At 34.7% G+C, this 27,536-nt stretch overlaps 2 protein-coding genes across 2 annotated transcripts in view; both read left to right on the forward strand.

Annotated features, from left to right (window-relative positions):
* LOC111048413 (sodium channel protein 60E) overlaps positions 1-27,536 on the forward strand; it is a 245,360-nt gene that overhangs the window by 159,435 nt on the left and 58,389 nt on the right. Inside the window, exons 7-12 of the mRNA XM_039420001.1 lie at positions 6,344-6,485; positions 7,108-7,242; positions 8,548-8,872; positions 15,939-16,099; positions 17,297-17,432; positions 20,774-20,988. Of these exons, the coding sequence (XP_039275935.1) occupies positions 6,344-6,485; positions 7,108-7,242; positions 8,548-8,872; positions 15,939-16,099; positions 17,297-17,432; positions 20,774-20,988 (1,114 nt within the window). The remainder of the gene's footprint in view (positions 1-6,343; positions 6,486-7,107; positions 7,243-8,547; positions 8,873-15,938; positions 16,100-17,296; positions 17,433-20,773; positions 20,989-27,536) is intronic.
* LOC120349808 (potential E3 ubiquitin-protein ligase ariadne-2-like) lies at positions 11,992-16,074 on the forward strand. The gene is made up of 2 exons (XM_039420705.1): positions 11,992-14,166; positions 15,939-16,074. Exon 1 carries the CDS (start codon positions 12,681-12,683, stop codon positions 14,130-14,132), a length of 1,452 nt encoding a protein of 483 aa, XP_039276639.1. The 5' UTR covers positions 11,992-12,680; the 3' UTR covers positions 14,133-14,166; positions 15,939-16,074.

Consider the following 27,536-nt stretch of genomic DNA (forward strand, 5'->3'; position numbering starts at 1 on the left):
CTCCCTCTCATGATGGAATAATCAAATCATGAGTAATCTCAAAGCCGGTCCTTGGGAATGCAATGAGTTTCGAGGTCCAATTGGAGAGCTACCACTTGAAAGTAAAAGCAAACGAATTACTCCCTTTCCAGCGGCTTGCTCATGAAATCTTACGATTAATGAAATTTTAACTTTAATTACGATTCTCCACCCTCCACTAGCCTTCTTCGCTGCCTCTCCGCATTTAACTTTCTCTGTTCCCTATGGCACTGTTATACCGGAGTGCAGAATCTTGTTTTCACTTTTCATACTCCCTCTTGCTTGACCTTTCACTTTTTGGGTCACTACAAAACTTCTAAAATACAATATTTATTCCGAAATTCTACTTTATTTTTCTCCTCTATTGAGCTAAGAGTTGAAAATTTTAAAGAAATAGCATTTCATTTCTATGAAGCATATTCCATGTGGAATGAAGGATGGATACTTTTGTGGAAAACACTACTTTTGTTTCATATAGTACTTTCGTTTGAGTCGTGGGCTCATACACAGATCAGATTATAATACTGATTAATAGCAATATGAGTAAGCTCCATGTACCTAGAATACATTGTATTTTAGGTACGGTACCTTGAGTAAGCCTATATCCATCCACTATGAATTCAGAATCTATAAATGTTAAATTGCAAGTTGAACAGTTCATTAGTTCATGAGTGATGATGCGTCAATCATGTACAGTATTTCCTATCCCGTACATGTAAAAGTGAATTCCTTCCTTTATAATAAATATATGAGTTCTTGGAATAGCCTATTATTAATTGGTCAGCTCATATCTGTTTGTAGAAGCATTCTGCCGTCCTTCTATGGAGAAATATATTTTATTACATAGAATGAATGGATATCTCACATATTATGTCATTATGATAGTCATGTCATTGTGATAGTGAAATAGTCGATGTAATACAATGTATTGTTTTCCAAGGTAGAAAGATAAAACAGCGAAATGAACAATATATACAATATACCTCACCTCATGAAATATCAAATCTTGAATTTACAAAACCTTGGAATACAATACAGTGTATTGTATTTTCTGAGTAGAAGATTACAAGAGAACCGTGTTAAAAGTGCTGTGCTAGAAAAAAGTTATGTGAAGGTGAAAAATAATACAAGAAAGTGATGAGAATGAAATCAGGAGGCAGCAGAGATAAATGGAATATAGAATGGGGAAGAAGAATGGAATGTGGAAGGATAGAGAGAGGAAGATGGGGAAGAAAGTGTGAGCAAGGGAAAGGGGTAACGAACACCTGATGCGCCACATGAATACGTCACATGTGGCTCTAAAGGCCAATTCCGCAAGTCACATAAATTCGTGCCTCCGCTCCGTATGCTCCATCCCTCAAGATGCCTTTAAAACTTGGTCGTATCACTTTTTTATGGGCCACGACGCATCTCGATTCACAAATCGACGAGCTTGGCGCACGGCGAACTTGGATTCCGGACAATTCCAACTTGCCAGTTGTTGAGGTCTGTCTTGAGTTTTGTCTAACAAACTTCGCACCACTGGTTGCACTAACTATTGTCAGAGACAAATAATACAAGTTCAACGGTATCTCCACCCCATGCTATTGTTGATTGAAATTTCATTCAGCTGAGAGATGAATGTAAACTCTGTCAATATTTATGAGCCAGACAAACTGTCTACGTTGTTTCATTCAATCTAACAATTTTTATACGATGAACAATGACAAAGCTAGTAGAATATCGTATTTTATAATTATAATTTATAATTCATCCATCACCAATACTGAGTGCGTATCAAGTTTACTGTATCGACAAGATATATTTGAATCAATGATTCACATTGTTTGAATATTCAAAGTTGATTGAGAGGAAGAGAAGAAATATAAGTTGTCTAATCATTCAAATTCTTTGGAATCAATATTGTATTACTGTTCTTCTTGTTCTGCTTTCAGCAATGGAGTCATTGATGATGATGATAGTATACGAAAAATAGACGGAAATGACTAATGAAGTACTGTAACTTAACTAACATCCATTTCAATGAAGCGAATTTAGAAGAGATATGATATAGTTTAATAATTTAAGCCAGTTTTCACCATGCCTGTATGATGTTTGTGAATAAATGAGTGAATATCACGAGGAAACAGCGCAAGTTATGGGGAACATTTTCGAACAAACTAAAGTCAACGAAATATTTCTGGAGTGACAAAAAAGTCTAGATTCTAGATCATATCTTTTATAGTGAAATGGTAAAATTCTTTTTCAATTATTGTTTTTTCAATGTCGTGTTCAGTGATGACTACCATTGCCTGTAAATTGAAAACTTCTTGCCGGAATCGTAATTTTCCCAAACACAAACAGCTTCCGCAAGTTTGCGAGCTCCAAGTTTAATAAAGAGCGAGTTGATAACGAGATGTAGATTTATTAACTAGTATAGGGGCTGTGATGACTGGAGCACGGTGCCAACTCTAATGACAAAAACATAGATGACAGGATTGGCTGGCAGGAAGAGATAGCGCGGCAAATGGAAGCCCTACCTGTTTTATATTCCAAAGTCAAATGAGAGCTCATTGCAAATCGATAGCTCGTCTTCGTGCATGTCGAAAAAGGGAAGAGAAGAGAAAGCAAAGAGGAAGAGCTGAAAATGACGACGGAAACGAGCGAAAAGGAAGTGAGAATGTGTTCGGCATAAAGATGACAACGTGATAGCAATACTGAGCAGTTGGGTCGTAGCCGACACTGGAATGAAATTTTATTTATGCGAGCACATTGTCCTGGAAAACTGATACACCGGGGACGAACAGAGCACAGCAGACGAATAAAAGCGTTAAGAGCGCTAATGAAAAAAAGTCGCGCGCGGTTTAGGACAGGCGACCGTCACAAGACGTAAATTGGCATGGAAAATGGGGAAATTCACTGCCATACAGCGAAACACCATTAGTCACATTCCACACTCTGTCCGAATACATCATTTTTCTAAATTGCCGTTTAGCCTCTATCACGCATCTCTTTCTATGAAAAAAGAATTCAGCATGTAGCCTACTGAAAGTGATTTTTCACTAACAAATTTTATGATTGATTCAAAAGGAATTATTATTTATTTTAGTGAACTTGCCTCCGGTAATCGATTCCATATTATACTTATAATAAGTATCAAGTAATGACACCAAAAAGATTGAAATCTGAAATAATAAGTAGTGACGAGTGACCTACAAACTATGAGAGTTATCAAATCAATATTTATAACATTTTCCAATGGAGGAAAATAGGTTACGACATAACCTCGAGAGCAGTGGCGTATCCAAGGGGGATATGGGAATGTATACCCCATATTTTTATCCCACAATTTTATCCCCCCCCAAACCAATGTAGGTTTGAACACATCAAGTAAAAATCATGTAAATTGGAAAAAATGTCAATCAAGTTAAAGCTAAGCCTGGACACATCCCCCTAATATTTGAAATAAAAATGTTTTATCCCCCCCCCCCTTAAAACAATGTAAGTTTGAAAACTCAAGTAGAAATCATGTAAATGTGAAAAAATTGTTAATCATGTTAAAACTATGCCTATAAAGTTGGTTGAAATAGTGCTTTATTGGAGCCAAAATTTAAGCATTCTGGCTTCTTATCTAATAATGAATAGACCTTCTACAAAATCACTATTTTTTCAAACAATTGAATGACCAATAAAATTCTACTCCATTTTCCATTCTATTTGTTATTTAATCGAAAAACCCATAGGCCTATGAGATTTTCAAGGAAACATCAAAATAATAAGTGGTCTACTGATCACCAAAAATCTTGAATGGAATGTTTGTTTTCAAGTGGAAATTGCGTAAAATCGCACCAAATTGAAGGTATATTTTCAACATTTTCCGGGGGGGGCCGGACCCCCTCTGGTGGGGATGATTCCATACCTCCCACACCCCCGGTGTCACCCTCAAAGTCTATGTACTTTCTACTCCAATGTTATGATCACCCCCCGAAATTTTTTTCTGGATACGCCACTGCTCGAGAGATTTCGATTTTTGATAAAAAATATTATATTGATTATAATATTAATGATATTGAGCTTCACAAAGATGATAGATATTTAATACATCAATAAATAAACTGCAGAGGAGTGATCAATTGAGAAATTTGTAGGTTTCTTTCCATGTTTATCAACTAATTAATGATTTCTATTGGATTGAGACGTAACAAATGTCAATATGAGAATGCTGTACAGCACAGCTTAGTTGGGAGCGTTTAACAGCTCAGAAATCCAGAGAGAAAAGTGATCCTTTGCAGAGAAGACCTCAACTACCGGCCTCTCAGCTGCACCTCACCCCTTCTCACACTCTCTCACTCACTCTTTCGCTGGCCTCCCTCATCCCATCTCACTCACTCTCGTCCTCTCTCGCTCTCTTTGCGGTGTGGCCTCCAACCATAAATACTCGTACTTTCTCCTTCCACATTGTTGGAAATAATCGAAAATTTATGGCCCTTAGACTCTGCACTTCGATTCCATTGTTGATAGATAATTTATGGCGCTGCATCTTTTGAGTAGCCACCACTGAGTCTGGCTCCGATCTATGATCGACTCGTAAGCATGCTTTCTGCTCATCTCCTTATTTCTCCACTCAACATTCGAGTGGAATCTCTTGAAAAGGCAACAAAAATGATAAACTCAAGATGATTTTGGGATCTAAAATAATCTAGCAATTGCAAAATATTGTCGAACAAGAAAGTTATAGTGAGGTCCACGTTATAATGACAGTGGAGAAAGAAAGGAGAACAGCATTGCCCATTTTATGCCTTGTCACTACCTTCTTTAGACCTGTATGTCTGATGTAGTGTATTAACTGTTCATTCTTGTTGAAAAATAATCAATCATATTCGTCAAGGAAATATATTTTCCAATGCTGTAATAACAAATTTTCATGATTGAGATAACAGATTATGTTAATCGATCATATTCCTACATTGTTAAAAACCAATCTGGCAACGTTACGGCGCTAGTAGAGGATAGCATTACATGCTTTGACGAATGAAAGATAAGGATAGCAACACCCTTGTTAATTCAATACTGCCATTACAACATGGACCTCACTATAGAATCTTGCAACTCTCGCAAACGCCCACAACATATTTTTGATGTTTGAAAATTACGAATAATAATGGTGTGTAATTCTTATCCTCATTGATGACGTTGACATTTCCATAGACCCTCTCAACAATACTTGATTTTTATGAATGTCAGTGATAAATTGAGAAAAATTATTAGACAACAATCATTATTGTCTTAACGAAAGTAATACTACTTATTTAGCGCGTCTAAACAAACCCCCGGAGCTCAAAAAACTGAACTCGACTGAACCGATGGTGAGCAGAATAGTAACTTTTTGTTTGGAGTTAATTTTGCTGGAGATCTGTCTGAGAATTTCTTCAAGTGATCCATCACACGGTGATTAACGATCACCTTCCTGTCCGTAACAGGGAAAAGAGTGCGTGCCCGCTAGCGTCCAAGAGCAATGCAAACATTCTTGAGATGTATTCTGTAAGAATAACGGTAATATAATACCTTGGAATATTGATTTTCAGTTCTAAGATGATTCAGTTATAACCAAATTGGAGAAAAAGAGATAAATACATGTTTGATATGAAATCGCAGCAATCAAATCGTCAAAACTTTGACAAAATTCTTTAAAAGCTCAACTTTAATTTTTTTAATCATCGTTTCTACAGGAAAACACCGTTTTTAGTAGACTTTTTCTACGGGCTGAGAAGCGGTTACAATAAGACAGATCGTATTATCATTATCATCACCCTCAATTTTCATTTCAAAAGAGAAAATCTATAGGAGAAACAATGCATAAACCTAACTGAGATGAGGTGGATGATAATTACCTATTACACCACAAGCACCAATATTTCGATAACTTTTGGATCATCTGAGGATTCTACCGGAACAAATTGGGACGTATTTCTCAAACTTTGTTTGTTGAACAATAGAACTATAAGTACATAGAAATAATTTGGAACATGCAAAACAGCAGAATCTAATAATAAGCGATCGAAGAGAAGCATTTTTCAACTCACCGTTTTTATATGTTATGAAATCCAATATTTTCTCTCAATAAATCACCTAGATAGACTGATACCACCAAATCAAGCAAATAACTATTTTAACTACAGACTCTCAACTTCACAAGGTTTTCGACCTCACAAGGAATTAACTTAAGAAAAATCACTCCTACAACGAGATCTGATCCTCTTTTGGTACAGTTTTCACGTTTGTGATTGTCAAATTTTGAATAGAACTACGTATATTTTCATTCGAAATGTTTTTTTGTTTGTTTCAGACACTGCCCTCCTGGCTTCGTGTGTTTGCGTGTGGGTGAAAACCCGAACCACGGGTATACAAGCTTTGATAACTTCCTTTGGTCTATGCTGACCACCTTTCAACTAATTACCCTCGACTATTGGGAAAACGTTTATAACATGGTGAGTTTTCATGATTCTACGCAAACTGTATTCTGCTAAACGAATACTAGTGGAAAATCCCATATTCTCATATTTATTATCTCAATAGATATTGAAGATATAATCTCATCATTTTTATGGAAACTTTCTTGAATCCAAGTTGAAAAACCATTCGAGGAATTGAATATTAAGAACTTTATCACATCTAACGATTTATAAAATGTATGTTTCTGTGACTCGTGACGTGGCTTTACATTATCTTAATTCTGAGTTTTGTTTCAATTACTCATGTCGAATATTCACCAATTTCTCGTTATTTTAGCTTAGTCATTTTGACAATGTCAAGTCTTTTTTTTCTGCATGGATGGATAAGTACCATAATTCTTAATCCACTGCTAAACAGTGAACCTGATGGACTAAATTAAATTTTGAGGAATCCTTGGGAACCATGGCAGCTGTATTGACAGTGGATCGTATCATCCAATGACTATACAGTCAACAAATAGCCTATTATAGAGTCAAAATAAATACTACAAAGTCAAGAAATTCTTTAAAGTCAATAAAAACTGGAAAGTAATATTTATTTCTGTCCAAATGGAATGATAATGGTTTTGTGATGAGAGAAATTACTTGTTTGTTTCAGGTCCTGGCGTCATGTGGACCACTTAGTGTAGTCTTTTTTACTGTAGTAGTATTCTTTGGCTCATTCTATTTAATCAATTTAATGTTGGCTGTGGTAGCATTAAGTTATGAAGAAGAAGCTGAAATAACGCAAGAGGTGAGTGATCAATTTTTTAACTATATTTGCTTTCATTGCACCATATCTTGATAATGATGAACACTATTCGAACAGCTATTATCCACAATACCTCAATTTGAATTTATTTCTACCTAATAATCAATAATCATTAACTCGAACTTACTCCATTAATATTTGTTAACAATTTGAATTCACTTAATATAAACTCAAATTCAATTATTGTTGAAAGGGAAATCCATTTCAACTTGAACTTATTCAAATTAATAGTTAACAATATGAATTCACTTGATATAAACTTTATCATTCAATTATTTATAAAAGGGAAAATCCATTTTATTCTCTTTGAAAACAGATAACTTGTTCCATTCAATTGAGAAACTTCAGAAACTCATATTTTTCTACGTTGAACAACACTTGGAATTTATAATATCCTATTGTCAGTTCTGAATATAATACTGCCAGTTGAAAAGATAAAAGCCATTTCCAACTCAATATAGTGGTTGATGAATTTTTGGATGGAGTTCCATCTTTTGAGCATTGTCACTGAAAATAGCCAGAGTAAATATTATTGAATTTATTTCACAGATTTGTTTTCGTTTACGCGACCAAAACCGACAACCGAAGAAGAATATCATTGCTGATTGTTTAGATTTCAGAGATCTTCATTCTGATAGAAAATCTGTGAATGCTTTCACAAGAAATACCAATGATTCTCTATCGATCATTGGTCGAGGTAGAAAAAATTGAAACTTACATTTAAGTTGGATCCCTACATATCAGTAACAGTGAAAGTATTATTCCTAAGATCTAATTCATACTTGTTTGGTCGTGCTGAGTGGGAATACATTGCTGTAGTTCCATTAGAACTTATGAGGAAAATATTATTCACAGTGTACCGTTCACTTTCACTGAAATATGTGGGATGGATTTATGTAATCCAGTCAGGAAAAGCTCAGGCTACTAAAATACCACACATTTTTCAACTTTCTGTGTTTGTGGTGGTGATGTGGTGAAACTACTAGTCAATGTAGTCAAAACAGTGGCTTCACTAAAGATTGATAATGGTGTAACAACCGAAACTATATTAACTCAAATTGTCTTAACTCGTCACAATCGAAACCAGTGGTTTTGACAACATCAAGTCGTTTCCATTTGATACATACAGTATTCATCATTATTGTGAAGTGACAGAATAGAAATAATGTCGAGTTGTCAAGGATATCTTTTATGTTGACCACACTTTATGAAAGATCCAATGTACCGTATCTCATCTCTCATGCGAGATGTATGATGTGAAATATATTCGAAGCATCCATTCCATAGGAAAGGAGAAAAGACTTGACGGATCACCGCGATGACTCGACGTTCAGCTTCGATCCGTCGCGAATCCCCGTGAAACAGCTGGACAAGAAGAACAGGCGGAAGATAGACGCGCGGAAGGGTGTGCTGCTTTCGTCATACACGCGGAAAAAGACGCGTCGAAGAAAGCGACGCGGCGCCGTCTCCGGAGAGGGCAACGGAAGTCGCTCAGTGTCACCGTCACCCCGCCACAGCTATGTGGAGCCGCCTCTCGCTTCACCGCCCCCGCCTCCACCACCAGTTCCGCCTCCGCTGCCCCCAGCAAACCCCGACACCCTGCATCCTTTAGGTGAGTATTTCATAAATTAAAATTCACTATGGATTTTGTATTGTGTAATTGATGCCACCAATTAGTCACTTACAATATCATTTATAGTGAAGTCAACGCTATTCAATTCAATTCAATTCAATTCAATTTATTTCCACATGAAATTACAAATTTGTAAATATAGTTAAGTTACAATAAAGCAATAAATATAAAGATAAATTACTTTACTATTTTATTTAAACTTGCAACATTATTGAAAAGTGGAATCCCCCAAGAAGACTATACATCTGTGAATGGGGGAGAGTTCCTATGAGCAAGAATATAACAAAAAGTAAATTAAGTTTGAAATAGTTATAAGCAAAATAATATACATTCATAATACTAAGTTAACCTAACTTATATGCTAGTATGATAGAGTGCAATCTACAGACTATTGCACTTCCCTACCACTGTTTTTGTGACCATTTGTGAAGAGTGCTTAAATGGAAAGAAAGAGCTAAAAAAAAAGAGCAAGAGGACTCAAGACTGTGACAATTTATTTATCAAATTGTAGAGATTTAAGAAGCATAGGAATGAAGTAAGCCCTCGGTTCCAGCCCAACCTATGCCAATCAACCATTTAAACAGCTTCCTTTTATACACCACATCTCTGCAGCTCTCAGCCTCCCTGATATCATTGGGCAAGTTTCTATAGACGATTTGTGCTAGATAGTGAGAAGACCTAAGTTCTATTCCGTGATATAATTGAGGTGTTGAATATCCATGGTTATTTCTGTGTCGAGTTTGATAGTTATGTTGAATATTGCTGAGTAGTTCTATTTTGTGTTTCCTGATATATGTGAGAAGTGTTTTAATATACAGTTGTCTTAAATTGAGCACAGGGAAGTCCGAGAACAACAGCGACGTGGGATATCTGGGTTCTTTTTTAAGAATTTTTTTTATAATGGTGCGCTGGGTAACCGAGAGAGGCTCCAGGCTAGCAGATGACACCCCTCCCCAGACAATGATACCATACTGTAACACTGACTGTGCATAAGCATGGTATACTCTTTTACTTAATCTGGTATCAAGTACTTGGCTCAACTGAGATAGACCATACAGCATCCGTCGTAGCCTTTGCTTGACACACTGCATATGTGGTGCCCAACTCAGCTGATGGTCAAAAATGACCCCCAGATATTTATATTGATCCACTCTGTCAATTACCCCGCAAGCACATGATAAAGATCCAACATCCCCACATGAGTGCATTTTCACCTGTCTCAGCCCTGGGTCTTGTTGGTTTCTTGTAACAACTGGCAAGTACTTGGTTTTGCCAAGATTCACAGTGAGGTTATTATGGTCAAACCAGTTTTTTATTTTGGAAAGATCTTTAGTGGCATTTTCATAAACTTCTTCCCATTCCCTACCTGTAGAAATAACCACTGTATCGTCAGCAAATAGGAATATCCTGCTTGTAGTATTGAGCCAGGAAATATTATTAATATATATCAAGAACAGTACTGGACCCAGCGTACTACCTTGAATGACGCCATAGTCTACACCATTCCTATCACTGTCTTCACCATCAATCTGAACAAATTGTTGGCGTTCACAAAAATAACTTTTGAACCACTGGAGAGAAGTGTCCCTAACTCCAATAGCTTCAAGTTTATTAAGAAGCTTGTCTCTATCTACTGAATCAAACGCCTTAGCCAGGTCCAGGAATGTCATGATAACTTTATTTTTAATTTTAACTGACTCTATTATGTATTTGTTTACCTGAAATAATGCATCATTGGTGTTTTTATCTTTTTGGAAGCCGTATTGGTTATGTGCTAGAATGTTATTTTCTTTCAAATATTCCATTAACTGTATTTTAATGCATTTTTCAATGATCTTTGACAGAGTAGATAACAGAGAAATGGGTCTATAGTTTGTAGGTTCGTTTTTGGGTCCTGATTTGTGGATTGGAATGATCTTCGCTATTTTTAGGTATTCTGGGAACTGTCCTGTCTGAATGCTAAGATTCACTATGTGGTGTATTGGGTTTATTAGTGTATGAAGGCTGTCTTTAATTATCCGTGTTGGAATACAGTCATACCCGGGAGCACTCCTGCCTTTGAGGCTATTAATTACATTTGATAATTCCTCTTTTGTCACCTCTTTCAATTTGAAGGCAGCATCAACCACGTACTCTTGATCTCTGATCTCTGATTGCCCTACTGGATTCAAGGAGCTAGTGAGTAGGGACCCAACTGATGTGAAATACTGATTAAAAGTATTCCCAATGTCCTTAATGTTAGGTTTTGAAGTAGGATCTCCTCTTTGGGCAAATGCGTCGATTAATGGCAGTATTCGATTAATATTGGTGTTGCTATCCTTGTCTATCATTTGACAAAGCAGATAAGGCTAGCTTTCTCTAGCTCCACAACGTTGCCAGATCGGTTTTTAACAATGTGGAAGTATAATTAATTGACAAAATATTCAATCTCAATTATGAAAATGTAATACTCAATCATAGAAAAATACATTGTCTTGACAAATATAATGTATCTTTTATTTCAAACAAGAATGAACAGGTTAAATTACATCAGATATATCGGTATCAGCATTGAGATATCAATGTGTGGTTTTCGCTATTCATTTTCTCTTGCAACTGTGTATCAAAATCATGTATCACGTGACCACCTTCTCATAGAAAAAAATGAATTTCGATTAATATGAGGGACAAAGAGGTTGACTGTCAAATTATTCCTGTAAACGAAATATTCAGCAGTGCAGTCTCCATAATTTTCACCTACTCTGTATCATTAAAAGTTGCAAGTTTCAAAGATCACAACACAACTGTTCATGAGCGAGTTCCTCAACTCAGGGCGTCACCAGGTATGATATTTAATGAAATGGTATACTATTATTAGAATATCATTATCAAATAAAATGACTTTTTTGGGTAGTTGCACATAAACGAATATAGTGTAGCTGTTCGCTGCCAGTATCAGCTCCAGTCAAAGTGCTCGGTAGCCATCATCACGAAGAACGTTACATTCAAAGAACTTATTGAATGGAACGGAAGAAACCGTTCATGCGCTTGCGCATTATGGTGCTGTGTGAGACCAAGATACCGTGTGTGGTTAGTGTTTTGACGTTTGTGTTGCAAGCTTGAGGTTATGAAAACATAGATTGAAAAATAAGATTAGATTTAGATTGGAACTTGAAAAGCAATTTCCAATTTTAGATTTGAATAGTGTATTGTAATTCTAACTTTTTGGTGATGACAAAAAGTGATTTGTTTTGCAATTAAGTATACCATTAGAATAGAAACTGACTGAAAAGGTGATTTATGGGTTAGCGCCATAGCAACAAATAGTTTTCTGTTTAGTTTTGCATTAATTACAGTTACGATAATACAAATAAAAATATACAACTCTGCGTAAGTGTAGATCGGTAAAAGTGACTATCTATTCTAAAAGTGGCAATTCTACCTATCGTTAAATTTTTTGTTGCAATTGATTTGCGATCAATGGACAGAACAATTTATTTGTGTTGAGGGAGTTGAGACAGATTGAGATTGTCTATTCCAAGTCAACTTTCCATTTAATATCTTTACCGCGCCTTTGAAGTGAATTACTTCTCTAAATTTCAGTTTTTCATAGCCTAAAGACACTCTCCATTACCCTTTTGACATCAGTCAAATGTTTACGTTTGTCAACATTGGGGTTTACATGTAAAAATTGGAATAATGTCTTGAAAAAAAAATGTGATTCCTAAATTCATTGATTACTTCTACTATTATAATCATTGTACTTGTAATTCTATTGAACATTTGTTTTTTGTGGGGTGGCTGAAAAATGTCTGTTGACAAGAACAGTTCAGAAATGGATTTCTCTGATGATGATGATTGTGGCTACGAGGATTATTACAACACTGGGGAGGACTGTGATGTAGAGCAAATAGATCCATACAAAACCGACCCGGAGTACTTCGCTTTTGATTGTCTAAATGTTGAGCAAGTTGAGAGATTGCTAAATGAAAGCGTCGAGATGCTCAGCAATAATTTGCAGATCACTCCCTCGTTGGCAAAAATGTTGCTGCACAGTCACGAGTGGGGCTGCCTGACGGTAACGGCCGAATACAGGCGTGATGCGGAACGATTGCTTGTCACTTCGTGTGTCAAGCCTCCTGTTCCCCCAGACACATCAAAAAGCTCAACCAGTGCTGGCATGAAAATTTCCTGCCCCGTTTGTGTGTCTTCGATTTTCTTTGACAAATTTAGCAGTTTATGTTGTGGACATTCTTTCTGTAACATGTGCTGGGCTATTCACTTCGAGGTGCAGATTAAGACCGGCATTTCAACGGGTATCTCTTGTATGGCCAAAGATTGTGAGGTTCTAGCTCCTGAGGACTTTGTATTGACACTTCTTACAAAACCACAGCTTCGGGACAAGTATCAACAATTCGCGTTCAGGGATTATGTGAAATCACATCCTCAACTAAGATTCTGTCCTGGTCCAAACTGCCAAATTGTACTCAGATCCAAAGAGCCGAAAGCTAAGCGGGCGATATGCTCCTATTGTAAAACTTCGTTTTGTTTCCGATGTGGGGGAGATTACCATGCGCCGACCGACTGCAATACCATTAGAAAATGGCTGAACAAATGCGTAGACGACAGCGAAACGGCTAACTACATTAGTGCACATACTAAAGATTGCCCACGTTGTCACATATGTATTGAGAAAAATGGTGGCTGTAATCACATGCATTGCTACAATTGCAAGCACGAATTCTGTTGGATGTGTCTGGGAGACTGGAAGTGTCATGATCCAGAATATTACGCGTGCTCTAGATATAAGGAAAATCCGAATATCGCCAATGAATCGGCCCATACCCAAGCCAGGGAGGCATTAAAAAAGTATCTTCACTATTACGAAAGGTGGGAAAACCATTGTAAGAGTTTGCAACTTGAGGAACAGACTGTAACAAAAATAAAAAGTAGAATAAACATGAAAGTGATGAACTCATCTGGAACATGGATTGACTGGCAATATCTAATTGATGCTGCTGCTTTGTTAGCCAAGTGCAGATACACCCTCCAATACACCTATCCTTACGCCTATTTCATGGAGCCAGGACCCAGGAAAGAACTGTTCGAATACCAGCAAGCGCAACTGGAAGCAGAAATAGAAAATTTGTCTTGGGAAATAGAACGAGCCGAAAGCACTGACAGGGGAGACCTGGAAAACCAAATAGATATAACTGAAAAGCGGAGAACAACACTACTCAAAGACTTCCTTGAGATATGACTAGATCATCTCATCAACGCTGCCATCTCTCCAGGTATCATTGATTGTGAAATATAATTCCAGTTATAGTAACAAAGTAGGCCTATCTATTGGCTCTAACATACCGGTATTCTAACTCAAGTAAAAGTGAGTTATAGTACATAAATGCCGTACATTGCTAGAGCTGAAATCCGTTGACGCGTATCTCGTATATTGTTTAAGTCTATTTATCATTCCAGTCATAAACAACTTAGCCTATACATTTCTTCTAGTTTCATTGATTGGAAAATCAGAATTTCTGAAAATCTTAAAAAATTATTTGAATTTTTATACAGTTAGTTCTTCATCACAGAAATCATGTCTTAAAATTCTCTGATTCACTGTAATATAATGTCAAGAAGTAGTCTATAGCGTCTAGCTCCAATACTATATAACTCATTTATTTGTTCATTTAAAAACTCTAAATAATTTGTCTTTCCAATAGATGTTCCAGTAGACCCTTATTTAAGAAACACAACCTTCCTACTGCTATTTATATATTGGAACTGGCTCTTTTTGTTTTTAGGAATAGAAATCTTTGTGATCAGGGACGGGTGACGCATGCATATAGTACACGTTTTAGAGGCCTTATCTACACCCAAATCATAGACTCACGTTACTTGAAAAAGACCCATATTCTTTATTTATTCTTTCTTACAATGAAGCACAGACTGGTAGAGAAAAACTAAGAATAGCCTACCTTGTACTATTTCTCTCCCAAATTTAGGTAACATTAAAAGTCCGAAATGAGGTTATGTCTTCTAGATTTCCACAAAATTTTCTGACCAAAAATATTTATACAAACCATTCTTTTTAATTTGGATCTTCCAAATTTCAAAATAATAATAATTTATAACACTCAGTTATTTTGAAAATCGAGAATATTCACTTATTAGAGAAATTTTCAAACACGAAATTTAATTTTATATTACATAGGGATAAATATTTTCAATGCTTTGCCACATAGAATTAAAGACAATGCTGTGCTACCCATGATTGTTTCCAAGAAAGCCTTAAATATAGTCTCTTAAATATTTGCCAATATAAAATTGAGGAATTTTTTGAAAAAAATCTTCACTGAAGCTTAATGTATCATGCAATATGTATTAGCATCTAGTCATTGTTTCCATTTATATATAAGTTGACGTTTCATACATCACTAGAGCTTTACTCTATCAAGTGATTTCATGTGAAAATTGTGTAATAAGTGATAAATAATAATAATAAGTTCAAGAATTTATTAAACCAGTTTCTCTATTCTCTCCTAATAGAATTTTCATGGGTGCTTGAAGACAAAACAGCTTGAAACAGCGATGAACATTAACACTCACTAAAGGCACAAACATTAAGTGCCTACACAACTCCAGACTCCAGTTGGCTGTAAACTTTTTATAGTGCAGTGCCCGGTGTGATTGTTGAATAGATCTTGTATGCTGCACTTGCATTGAAGCAATCTTTGTGTAATTATTTGTAAACATTAAATATAATTTTCACTATGTAACCAAGTTTTATATATAGGCTACACTGAAATGAAATCTTCATATTATTTGCGAAAGGTTTTTTTCAATGATTTAAAATTGAAACTGGAACACCTCCATATCACTAATTGGTACTTGACTTACATTCTTTTTCTTCCTTTGGTTCCTTCTTTCGAAGGTTGGAAATTATCACTGCGACTCTCACTTTATTACTTGCAGCCCGGAAAAGTTATTTTGAGTTGCAGCCATATCAATGACTCATATTACTCACTCATAATTGTCATTTAATTTTATGCATCAATATTTGCAGGTCGTGTGAATCGTGGCCAGCTTAGTAGTAGACAAGCTAGTAGTAATAATAGTGACGGCAACAATAGAGAGTCATCGCTGGATGATTCGGGAGTTGTGGATGATCACGAGGAAGGGGACGGCACCTCTGAAGATGTCGCCAACATCCATCCTCTATTACAGGTACTCAATTCATCCATAATATTAATACTTGTCTCAGAAGAGTCATGAATCGTGTTATTCCATGATTAATAACCATTCATCTTTTGAAGTTTAAAGTTGTTAAATTGAAAAGATTAAATTTTCATTTTAAAAATTGCGATTTAGCATCAAAATAATCAGCATCTGGCTTTGCTTTCGTTTTCTCACAATAATTCAATCTATTTCTTTTACAAGAATCATCTAATACAATATTATCTAACTTATACAGGGTGTTCTAAAAAAAGGTGCCCACAAGTCAAGGCGAGATTCCTCACATCAAAAGAAGTTCTAATTAACATATGTTCGGAAATGCTTAGTTACCAAGTTATACAGAGTGGAAGATTTCGTCTGAATTTCTGTGCCCCCGCTGAGACGAAGCCCCACGGCACGGGTATTTGTTGGTTGTTAATTACGATCTACAATCTAGCGTACTTTATGTAAAATGAACTGAGAAATTAATAAAACCGTTTCCAGACCTGTAGCTACAGTACAAAATCTGTTAAGTTCTCTATTTTTCATGCGTTTTGTATGTAATAAAGGATTATTTTTTTAAGGTTGCGTTTGTCTATTATACACTTATTCTACATCTTTCTCTTCAAAATTAAATTTTCTACAAGTTCTGTAAAAATATTTTGTGTTTATTATACATTTAACATAGTAAATCTGCTTCAAACCTTAGAGGAACTTGTTTTTCGGGACCAAGTTTCGCGTATTTCGTCACATATCTTAAAAATTACTGTAGCTACAGGTCTAGAAACGGTTTTATTCATTTTCTCAGTTCATTTTACATAAAGTACAAGTAAATTATACATCGTAATTGACAGCAAACAAATAGCTGTAGTGCTTCGTTTCGGCAGGGGAACTGAAATTCAGACGAAATCTTTCATCCTATATAACTTGGTAACCAAGCATTTTCGAACCTTTGTTAATTAGAACATTTTTTCTTCTTTTGATTAGAGGAATCACGTCCTGACTTATGGGCAACTTTTTTTCAGAACACTCTGTATATCTATCAATAATCAATATAATTTATTACAATAATCATCTTGTTCTATCATTGAAAACAGTGTTTTTAATCCATAATCTCTCCAGTGTTTCTTATTAATAAAGTGAAATGCTGATTTCAATGCTGTAGCAATCTTACCTACCTAATTGATCGTTAACATCCATTCATTACAGAGGCTGGATGCGGTGCGAACGCAGAGGGAGAAAGAGATTAAAGTGATGAAGTGTAATGGAGTGAGCCCTTTGCAGGGCGCTCAAAACCCAGTCTACACTCTTCCTCCTGATTATCTTTCTCAGGTTGTAGTTTTAGGTAAGTATCCATCATAAAAACTCTTTTTATTAATACTGAAACACTTGTACAGATTGAAAGCATTAACTTCTAGCAACGTTCTTTATCAATTTAGAGAATTCGCACACAGCAAGTAAATGGGGAATCCATGAATTATAACTTTTAGTTCATGGAGTTAAGAGCTTTTTTAAACTTCATTTCGATTGCACAAATATTAACGTTTATGTAGCAGCTGTCTATAGAACTTGATATCTGATTTAAAACAAGCTTACTCCCATGTCACGAGTTTTACAAGCTCAAGAATTTCATTTGCTGTAAAACTACGAAAAGGCAATAAGCATGGTCAGCAATTGAATATTTAAAAACGTAATATTATGCAAATTATGATGTAGATTATATTACGAAATAATGCTATAAGGTCTAAGGCCCGGTTGCACAAAAGCCGGTTAAATTTTAACCGTGATTCATTTAACGAGAATCAATCAGAGAAGGCCTTTTTGAAAAGACTGCATCTCTGATTGGTTCTTATGGGATTAGCCATTGTTAAAATTTAACCGACTTTTGTGCAACCGGCACTAAATCTACAAATTTATTCAAATTACATACAATAGATAATCAACATAGTGCATTCCAAAGATGATAATTTCACATGTTTGATAATACTTCTTATTGCAAAAATTCTTCAGTAAGTCTAAAAAAAATCCAGTGGAATTGAAGTTCATATTGATCATTCAAACTCAACCTTTTATACATTATTGTCTATCTACAATATTGTAGAAAAGGATTATTTCAAAATTCTTCCAGAACTTTTAATGAAGGATCATCAGTTATTATGCTCAATCTGCTTATTCTTTATTTTTTTGATTATTCTCAATTAACAAAGAGAAAGAATGACTAGAATTCTTTAAAAAATTCAACCGAGAATCATCAAGGACCGATTGAGCATTGACTGATTTTATGAAACTTTTGACATAAGTAAGGTGGAAAATAACGACCATGACTAGCAGAATGATGCGAGACTAATATTTCTTTGGACTATAGACGTATCAATGTTGTTTGTCCCTTAATCTCTGTCACGCTCTAATCTCTGTGAGTTACTGAAAGAAATTGTATTATTATTATTGAATTTGGCAATCATGTCTATCAATTATTGATTCTTGAAATATAATCGGTATTCATGTGTTGTAAATTTTATCCGCCATGAATTTGAAGTCACTAACTCGAAAATTGTCAGTTCGAATTGTATCTCAGTTCAAAGCATTCAACACATTCTTGACGGATTTTGAGATTGTTCCAGAAAGCAATGCTCAATAATTACAATTATTATCGGTTTATGCACATTGTGACATCAGTGAGGCGTATTTAGAATGTGGATACATCGTTTGCTCGAGATCAAAGGCAACACAATACTGTAGCGAATGCTGTAAATTCTTCAAATAACTTAATGGTTGCAACTTTAAGCTGTTGAATTTTTCGAATATTTGGCACATATCATTAGACTAGAAATATGGAATATCGTATTCGTATGGTGCAGTACCGGTATTCGAACATTGAATTACATCAAGGCTGAATTTTGCTGATTTCAGGCACAATTTTCAGATATTTCAAGTTAGGCTGTGCACACAGTGTATGATCGGTTTTGGAACATGATTTAGATCTAAAATGATGATGATCACAAATGATGATAATTGATGATTTGAAATTATGATTTCATAAATCTTTGATGATTTGAAATTATGATTTCATAAATCGTTGATGATTTGAAATTATGATTCCATAAATCGTTGATGATTTGAAATTATGATTTCACAAATCTTTGGTGATTTCATAAATCTCTAATTCAATCATTGATAAAATATTATTATTATGTCAAGGTTGTATTTTATTCAAGAAATCGTATTATCCACAGTTTAGTTTTGCTATCACTACACCAGTTCATTAAAACTTGGAATATGAATCAGCCTAAAGGTCAGATCTCTCAAGCAATGACTCTATCAACGGCTGCAGTCTATCACATTATATTATTGTTGCCTATATATTTTATGTCTACTATAGCAGCGCGGCTACAGTCGTCGCTTAGGAATTTGACCTTAACAAATAATTACTGACTAAGGCCTATATGCTCAATAGCAATTCAACTCTAAGTTCAACTGCATCCCCAGGATTAAATCAGCAAGCTATAGTCGCATTTATTATTCATTCATTGGATAAAAAATTACAATATCAGATTGAAATACAAGTGCTAGCCCAATTAATGTTCTTTTGTTCCTAATTTTGTCCAATAAAATATTCAAAGTAGCTTCAAGTTTACATATAACACATTAATATCGGGGCACCGAGCTTCGCTCGTTATTTATTAATTGATAAACAGAACACAATTCTTCAAAATGATTGGGGAAGGACTAACAGGCACAGCCCAAAACTGTTTCTTCCCCGAATTTCGATTTATACACCATAAATATTCCAAAGAGTAGGTTATGTTCCATACACTTGAATTCAGGTCAAATTTTCAGTCCAAACATTTGAAAACAGAAAAGTACTAATTTAGATTGTTTACGAACCAAATTGAATAACAAAATAACACTCACTAATCACTTAAAACTGTAGAATAATAATTAACTTTGAAAATTAATTTATACTATTATTTAGAATGATATACTATGTCATGACAACAAATCAGATTATTCTGATCAAATCGATTAAAATTTTTAGATTAATATTTCTCGTGAATAACAGCTGGAAATAATTCTGCCTCTCTTCCACACAGGCACTCTCATCTTCTGTTATCGACAGACAACAAAATTATCATATGTTTTTCCAATGATGAATAATTATTATCCTTTTCTTGTCCTGCAGCGAGTTTTCCCAGGGATGAGACCCAGTGCAATCGAATTTTTATATCATAAATATACTATGTTCCAAATTTCGTGAAAATCGTTAGTGCCGTTTTCGAGATCCGTTGGACATACATAACCAGATAACCATATAACCATAACCATAACCATAACCATATGGTATATATAACCATATACAGAAATTGCTCGCTTAATATAATAGGATAATGTGTTTCAATTGGAAATTGGATGAGCTGATTGTTAACCTTGGAATGTAATAAAAATGCTATTGAGCTTAAGGACCGTAGAGTACCTATTTTTCAGGAATAACGATGAATGAAAGAATACGTATTTTCAGGCTAATCACTAATCAATAATCTTTTATTAGTGCAGAATGTATTATGTTTGTATTAAACGATTTATGTCCCAATAAATATTTAATTCATTAAAAAATGTCAGACTATTGACACTCTTTCTTGCAAGTCAATTGTTACAATTGAGTTGATTTTATCCCCTCTATTTTTGCAGATGATCTAGTTGATCGCAATTGTGAAAAATGTACTGAATGCTGTGTCGACTACGAAGGTTGGCTGAGATTCCAGAACTGCCTTTATAAGGTGGTTCGTGATCCATTATTTGAATTGCTAATAACATTGTGCATTGTACTCAACACAATGTTCCTGGCGACTGAGCATCACGGCATGAGTGAATCAATTCTCAACATGCTCGATATTGGCAATAAAGTGAGTATTCTATAATCGTATATCGAGTATAATTATATCCATCTGGTGGACTAATAGCAGATTCCATATCAATTCAGTAGGTTAAGCTATTAGAGTGAAATTTAATATTTTCTTTGTCCTACACAGCAAAACAGAACACATATAGGTAATTGAATAGACTTAAAACGTTGTCAAAAATCCACACACCAAAGCACGCTCTTGTTAAATATTAATTTTTATTCAATCAAAGTGGATTTTTGACAACGTTTTAAGTCTATTTAATTATGGAAAAGTTCCACAACATCAACATTCACGCTACAAACTTAATTTCACATGTAGGTACACAGTTCTGGCAATTACACAGTAGAATATTTTTAGTTATTCATTTTTCATCACATACAAAGGCTCACAGAAATCCATGGAGACCCTTATTTACACAAGCAACTGAAACAACATTTCAACTTATCTACATTATGAAATATAGTAAAAAAGAAAAGAAAACAAAAAGCATTTACACAGTTCAAATAATCAAATCAATTGCTTCCTTATAAAGAAAAATGTGAAAATAAAGCAAAAAGCATTTGCCCAGAATAATCAAATCAAATTCCATTTTTATAAAGAAAAATGTAAAAAGAGAGAAGATAAGACAATCTTTTCCAAAGATTCTTGAGAAAAAAAAACAATGGGGGAAAAATAACTATTAAAGATTACAGGAAAGAAAATAATAATTAAAAAAAAGATAAGTAAACAGTATATTCATATTCTTGAATATATGAAAATCAAGAATTTTCACAGTTTTCCGTCATGGGAGATTGTGGTTATGTCGGCTAAGTGGAACTTTCTATAGGATTCCCCACAAGTCAAGTCATACGCTAATAATAATAATAATAATAATAATAATAATAATAATAATTTTTGTAACTGATATTATTGATAAAGATTATAAAAGTGAAGACATCAAAATAAAAAATCGACGAATACCTCAATAATTGAGATATTTAAAAACATTAAAGTTTGAGTAGTGCTTACTAATATTGTAAGACATATTCTGTTATTTATTCATTGTAAATGTGATTTCCTACGTTATTCAAATAATTATTTCCTTCCTCCAATCTTCCATTTTTATCAAATATTCAATTATTTATTCGTCTAACTGTAGAGATTCATAACCAATTTCATCTTGTTAAATTGAATATTCTGAATTGGGAAAAAATCAACATTTCTCGATTTTTAGCATATTATTATTTAGGTTCAGGTCCAGATACAGATACAGATTTTCTATTTATATGTCTACTTACCAATCTTATTTGAATTATTAAATTTCATAAATAACAAGATTAGTGAGTACTGAGTAGTAGAGTAGTAGCAAAGCCACCTCTAATACAGGTATTGGTAGTGTTGATATTACCTTAATACAGGTAATATCAGGTAGTGTTGATATTATTTTTTTTCAATATACTGGATGAAAAGTTGTGTTATACAGAGTGGGGCAGAGCCGATTGTCGAGTTTGGAAGGGTTATAATTAATGAACCATTCAACTTAGAAACAAATTTCTAATGGGTTCAATTCAGTTTGAAATGTAGTTATTATTGTCAATTTTTGAAAATTATATCAGTTTAATGGCGGCCATCAGCAGCAATACACTCATGTAGCGTATTTTGAATTTTTAAATCGCATTTTGGCACACTGCGATTGGTAAGGCCTGGATCTCGTCTCTGATTAGCTACTTTAGTTCTTCCAAGGTGTGTGGGCGATGTTTAAAAACTTTTTTTTTGAGGTAACCCCATAGAAAAAGATCCCATATGCTTAAATGGGGTGAGCGTGCTGGCCATAGTTCTTTGATAATGGCAACATCACTGTCAATGTCACCTCCCAACGTTATGTGACAATGCTACAAACGTTTCTGCGCCCTAAATTGGAAGAACTTGCTGAGGAACATGACTTGGGAGAAATATGGTTTTAGCAGGATGAAGCTACATGGCGCATTTCTATGAAAGTGTTGTGACAAATGTTCCCAGGCCGGCTTATCTCACTAAGGGTGGATTTGACGTGGCCGACACGCTCACCCGATTTAAGCATATACTATTTTTTCTATGGGATTACCTCAAATTAAAGTTATCAAAGATCGTCAACATACCTTGGAAGATGTAGAAGAGCGAATCAGAGAAGAGATTCAGGCCTTACCAATCGCAGTGTGCCAAACTGCGTTTTAAAACTTCAAAAATACGCTACATCAGTGTATTGCTGCTGATGGCCACCATTAAACTGATATAATTTTCAAAAATTAACAATAAAAACTACATTTCAAACTGAATTGAATCCATCAATTTATTTCTTAGTTGAACGGTTCATTACTTAATATCGGGACATCGAGCCTCGCTCGTTTATTTATTGATAAACAGAACACAATTCTCTAAAATGATTGTGTTCATATTTCATAGCTGGCTATATGTCATCTTATGAATTTCGGGGATGCGATATTTTGATTTTTCACATACTCACTCGCTCACTCACTTTTTTACTATCCACAGCTGTTTCAGCCATGTATGAATTATCCTTTTAATGTCGTTCAGCGAGTTTTCCCAAGGATGAGACCTAAAGCAATCAAATTTTTATATCATAAACCTACTATGTTCCAAATTTCGTGAAAATCGTTAGAGCCGTTTTCGAGATCCGTTAAACATAAATAACCAGATATAAAAATAACCAAATATATAAATACAGAAATTTCTCGCTTAATATAATGGGATAACCCTTCCAAACTCGTCAATCGGCTCTGCCACACTCTGTAGTATAATCATAGAACCAGTTATCTTTGAAAATAGTTATAATCTAGTCATAGTTTTTATTACATTAGTGGGTTACAAGATGGAGTTATAGTGCTGTTACAACCTGTAACACGGCAACCAGCACGGCTTCACAAAAGCCCATTTAATTTCAAACATGATTAAATTCCAGGAGAACCAATCAGAGAAGGTGTTTTTAAAAAGCTCTGATTGTTTCTCGTCACATTTAATTGGGATTAGAAGTTAATCGACTCTTGTGCAACCGGGTGTAATTGTAGTTTCTCATCATAATATATAGGTATGGCTTTTATAATCTGAAGTCTCATGTCTGGTCTCACCAAGTTCGGTCAAGACATTTCTTCTCAATAATGTGATGTTTCTGACCTAATAAATGAATAAATTTTATACAGTTTGAAATAAATTGGAAGTTGCATTTGTTCAAATTCTAATTAATGAATAATTATTATTAAACGAAAATCCCAATTAAATGCTGTAAATCACCCCGAAGACTTCTGCTACTGCAAATATTAACAACAGAGAAAACAGCTAGATGGACATTCGATGAGCGCTGGGCTGACAAATAATTTTCGTATAGCAGCGCTCATCGAATGTCCATCTAGCTGTTTACCCTGTTGTTAATATTTGCAGTAGCAGAAGTCTTCGGGGTGATTTACAGCATTTAATTGGGATTTTCGTTTAAAAATAAGTATTCAATAAATTTTATTTTTGCAGGTTTTCACGTCGATATTCACGTTAGAGTGCACACTGAAGTTGATGGGAATAAGCTATTCATTCAGTATCAAAATTTGGGATTCGAATAGTTTTGGGCCATGCCTGTTATTCTTTCCCAAACATATTTATATGATTTGTAATTTTATCCACAAATGAATGAATGAATGTATGTATTCCTGCACGTAGCTAACGTATGGATTAATCCTTTATAGATTCTTGCATGTCATATTAATAAATCTCTGCCACAGATTTAGAAATCAAGTCTCGATGGTTTGGAGAGCATATTATTGGAGTGATTCTTTTACTCTGTTGCTTCTAATATGTTCACTACCTTTGTTTGATTTTAGACCATAGACATGAAAAGCTATGTCCACCTGTATCACTCCATCTTTATTGAGAATTTTCATAACTCTTCTCATCACAAAGTTTCCATAATCTTGCAGCGTATTGAAGTTTTGAAAAGTGAAGTAGGAGTTGAATTCAGGAGAGCCATGTCATCATTATGCGAATTTGTCAACGATATTTAGGGATTTAGTCAAATCCACAACTAGTTTCACTTACAATTTCATGGGCCAAGTGAGATTAAGAGTTTTTTTCAAATATCCATCAAATGTTGACAGAGATTGCGGTTATTGTAGAAATGCATGCTGCACTAAAACTTCAATGCTGAATTATCTTTAAACAGCTACCTAGTAAAAATACAGAGATCAGATCTTTTTGTTCTAGAATTAACTAAGACTAGGATTTTTGTTTGATTGCATCGTGGAGAATGAAAGAACTCTGTTTCTTTTTATAGGTGAGAATACACTTTTACAATTTGCCACAACTATGTTCAGATAAAATTCATTGGAGACCGAATAACTATTTCTTTCTATACGATCAAAAGAGAATCACACACTTCTTCACTTGCTTCCAGACCATTGATAACATTATGCAGATTCTGTTGAACATCAGAGTCTTGAAGAAAAATGTTATGTTCTCTTGAGAAGGTTATGCTTCTGGAAATCATTCTCATCTCTCATTATTCTTGTTTTACTTCATTCGATGACTTTCTTCACAATCTCCAGTGATATCCATAATGATATCAACATACTTGAACAGAATATCTTTGATGGAAGATTTATATAGTAGCAGCCATTTGAGGAAAGCCTTTGAAGAACTAGCTATTCCATCACTCAGTTTTGGATGATCGAATGAGGGTTTGCTCCAAAGCATGATCGGTTGTCACATTTATTAAATTTCAAGGTTTCATTTGACAGAGAGTCAATGTATTGACTGTATAGATTAATGTTTCCTTATTGGAAATTATCTTCTACTTCTATGGGTTTTTTTTATATTTTTTAGATATAACACAGACTCCATAACATAGTTTGTGTGATTGAATGAAAAAAGTATGGATCTTTTCTCGTACAGTTTCTATTTGCAATACCAGAGTCCTTCCTTATGAGCATGAATACAATTTAAGATAATTTAAACTATGTTACAATAATCAGTCATAAATTTCAAGTAGTCATTGATTTTGCATTGTGATTCTAAAAAAAATCCACAAATAGCTCCTGACTTCTTTCAAATATACTTTGACAATCTCTCATATTGAACCGTTCATGAGTCCTTGTAGTGGTTCATTGAATTGATTGCTTGCTCTCACACCTTAATAATACTGATCTCCCCTCAATAGATTTCCAACAGTATTCTCTCCAAATATTTAAATTCAACAAAGATATCTCCCATTCCACTTCCAGTGTGTGGGCGATGTTTAAAAACTTTTTTTTTGAGGTAACCCCATAGAAAAAGATCCCATATGCTTAAATGGGGTGAGCGTGCTGGCCATAGTTCTTTGATAATGGCAACATCACTGTCAATGTCACCTCCCAACGTTATGTGACAATGCTACAAACGTTTCTGCGCCCTAAATTGGAAGAACTTGCTGAGGAACATGACTTGGGAGAAATATGGTTTTAGCAGGATGAAGCTACATGGCGCATTTCTATGAAAGTGTTGTGACAAATGTTCCCAGGCCGGCTTATCTCACTAAGGGTGGATTTGACGTGGCCGACACGCTCACCCGATTTAAGCATATACTATTTTTTCTATGGGATTACCTCAAATTAAAGTTATCAAAGATCGTCAACATACCTTGGAAGATGTAGAAGAGCGAATCAGAGAAGAGATTCAGGCCTTACCAATCGCAGTGTGCCAAACTGCGTTTTAAAACTTCAAAAATACGCTACATCAGTGTATTGCTGCTGATGGCCACCATTAACTGATATAATTTTCAAAAATTAACAATAAAAATACATTTCAAACTGAATTGAATCCATCAATTTATTTCTTAGTTGAACGGTTCATTACTTAATATCGGGACATCGAGCCTCGCTCGTTTATTTATTGATAAACAGAACACAATTCTCTAAAATGATTGTGTTCATATTTCATAGCTGGCTATATGTCATCTTATGAATTTCGGGGATGCGATATTTTGATTTTTCACATACTCACTCGCTCACTCACTTTTTTACTATCCACAGCTGTTTCAGCCATGTATGAATTATCCTTTTAATGTCGTTCAGCGAGTTTTCCCAAGGATGAGACCTAAAGCAATCAAATTTTTATATCATAAACCTACTATGTTCCAAATTTCGTGAAAATCGTTAGAGCCGTTTTCGAGATCCGTTAAACATAAATAACCAGATATAAAAATAACCAAATATATAAATACAGAAATTTCTCGCTTAATATAATGGGATAACCCTTCCAAACTCGTCAATCGGCTCTGCCACACTCTGTAGTATAATCATAGAACCAGTTATCTTTGAAAATAGTTATAATCTAGTCATAGTTTTTATTACATTAGTGGGTTACAAGATGGAGTTATAGTGCTGTTACAACCTGTAACACGGCAACCAGCACGGCTTCACAAAAGCCCATTTAATTTCAAACATGATTAAATTCCAGGAGAACCAATCAGAGAAGGTGTTTTTAAAAAGCTCTGATTGTTTCTCGTCACATTTAATTGGGATTAGAAGTTAATCGACTCTTGTGCAACCGGG

Source organism: Nilaparvata lugens, chromosome 2 (assembly GCF_014356525.2).
Source record: "Nilaparvata lugens isolate BPH chromosome 2, ASM1435652v1, whole genome shotgun sequence".
NCBI lineage: Eukaryota > Metazoa > Arthropoda > Insecta > Hemiptera > Delphacidae > Nilaparvata > Nilaparvata lugens.

Coding starts and splice junctions, on each gene's coding strand:
- LOC120349808 (XM_039420705.1), top strand. CDS start 12,681: ATGTCTGTTGACAAGAACAGTTCAGAAATGGATTTCTCTGATGATGAT.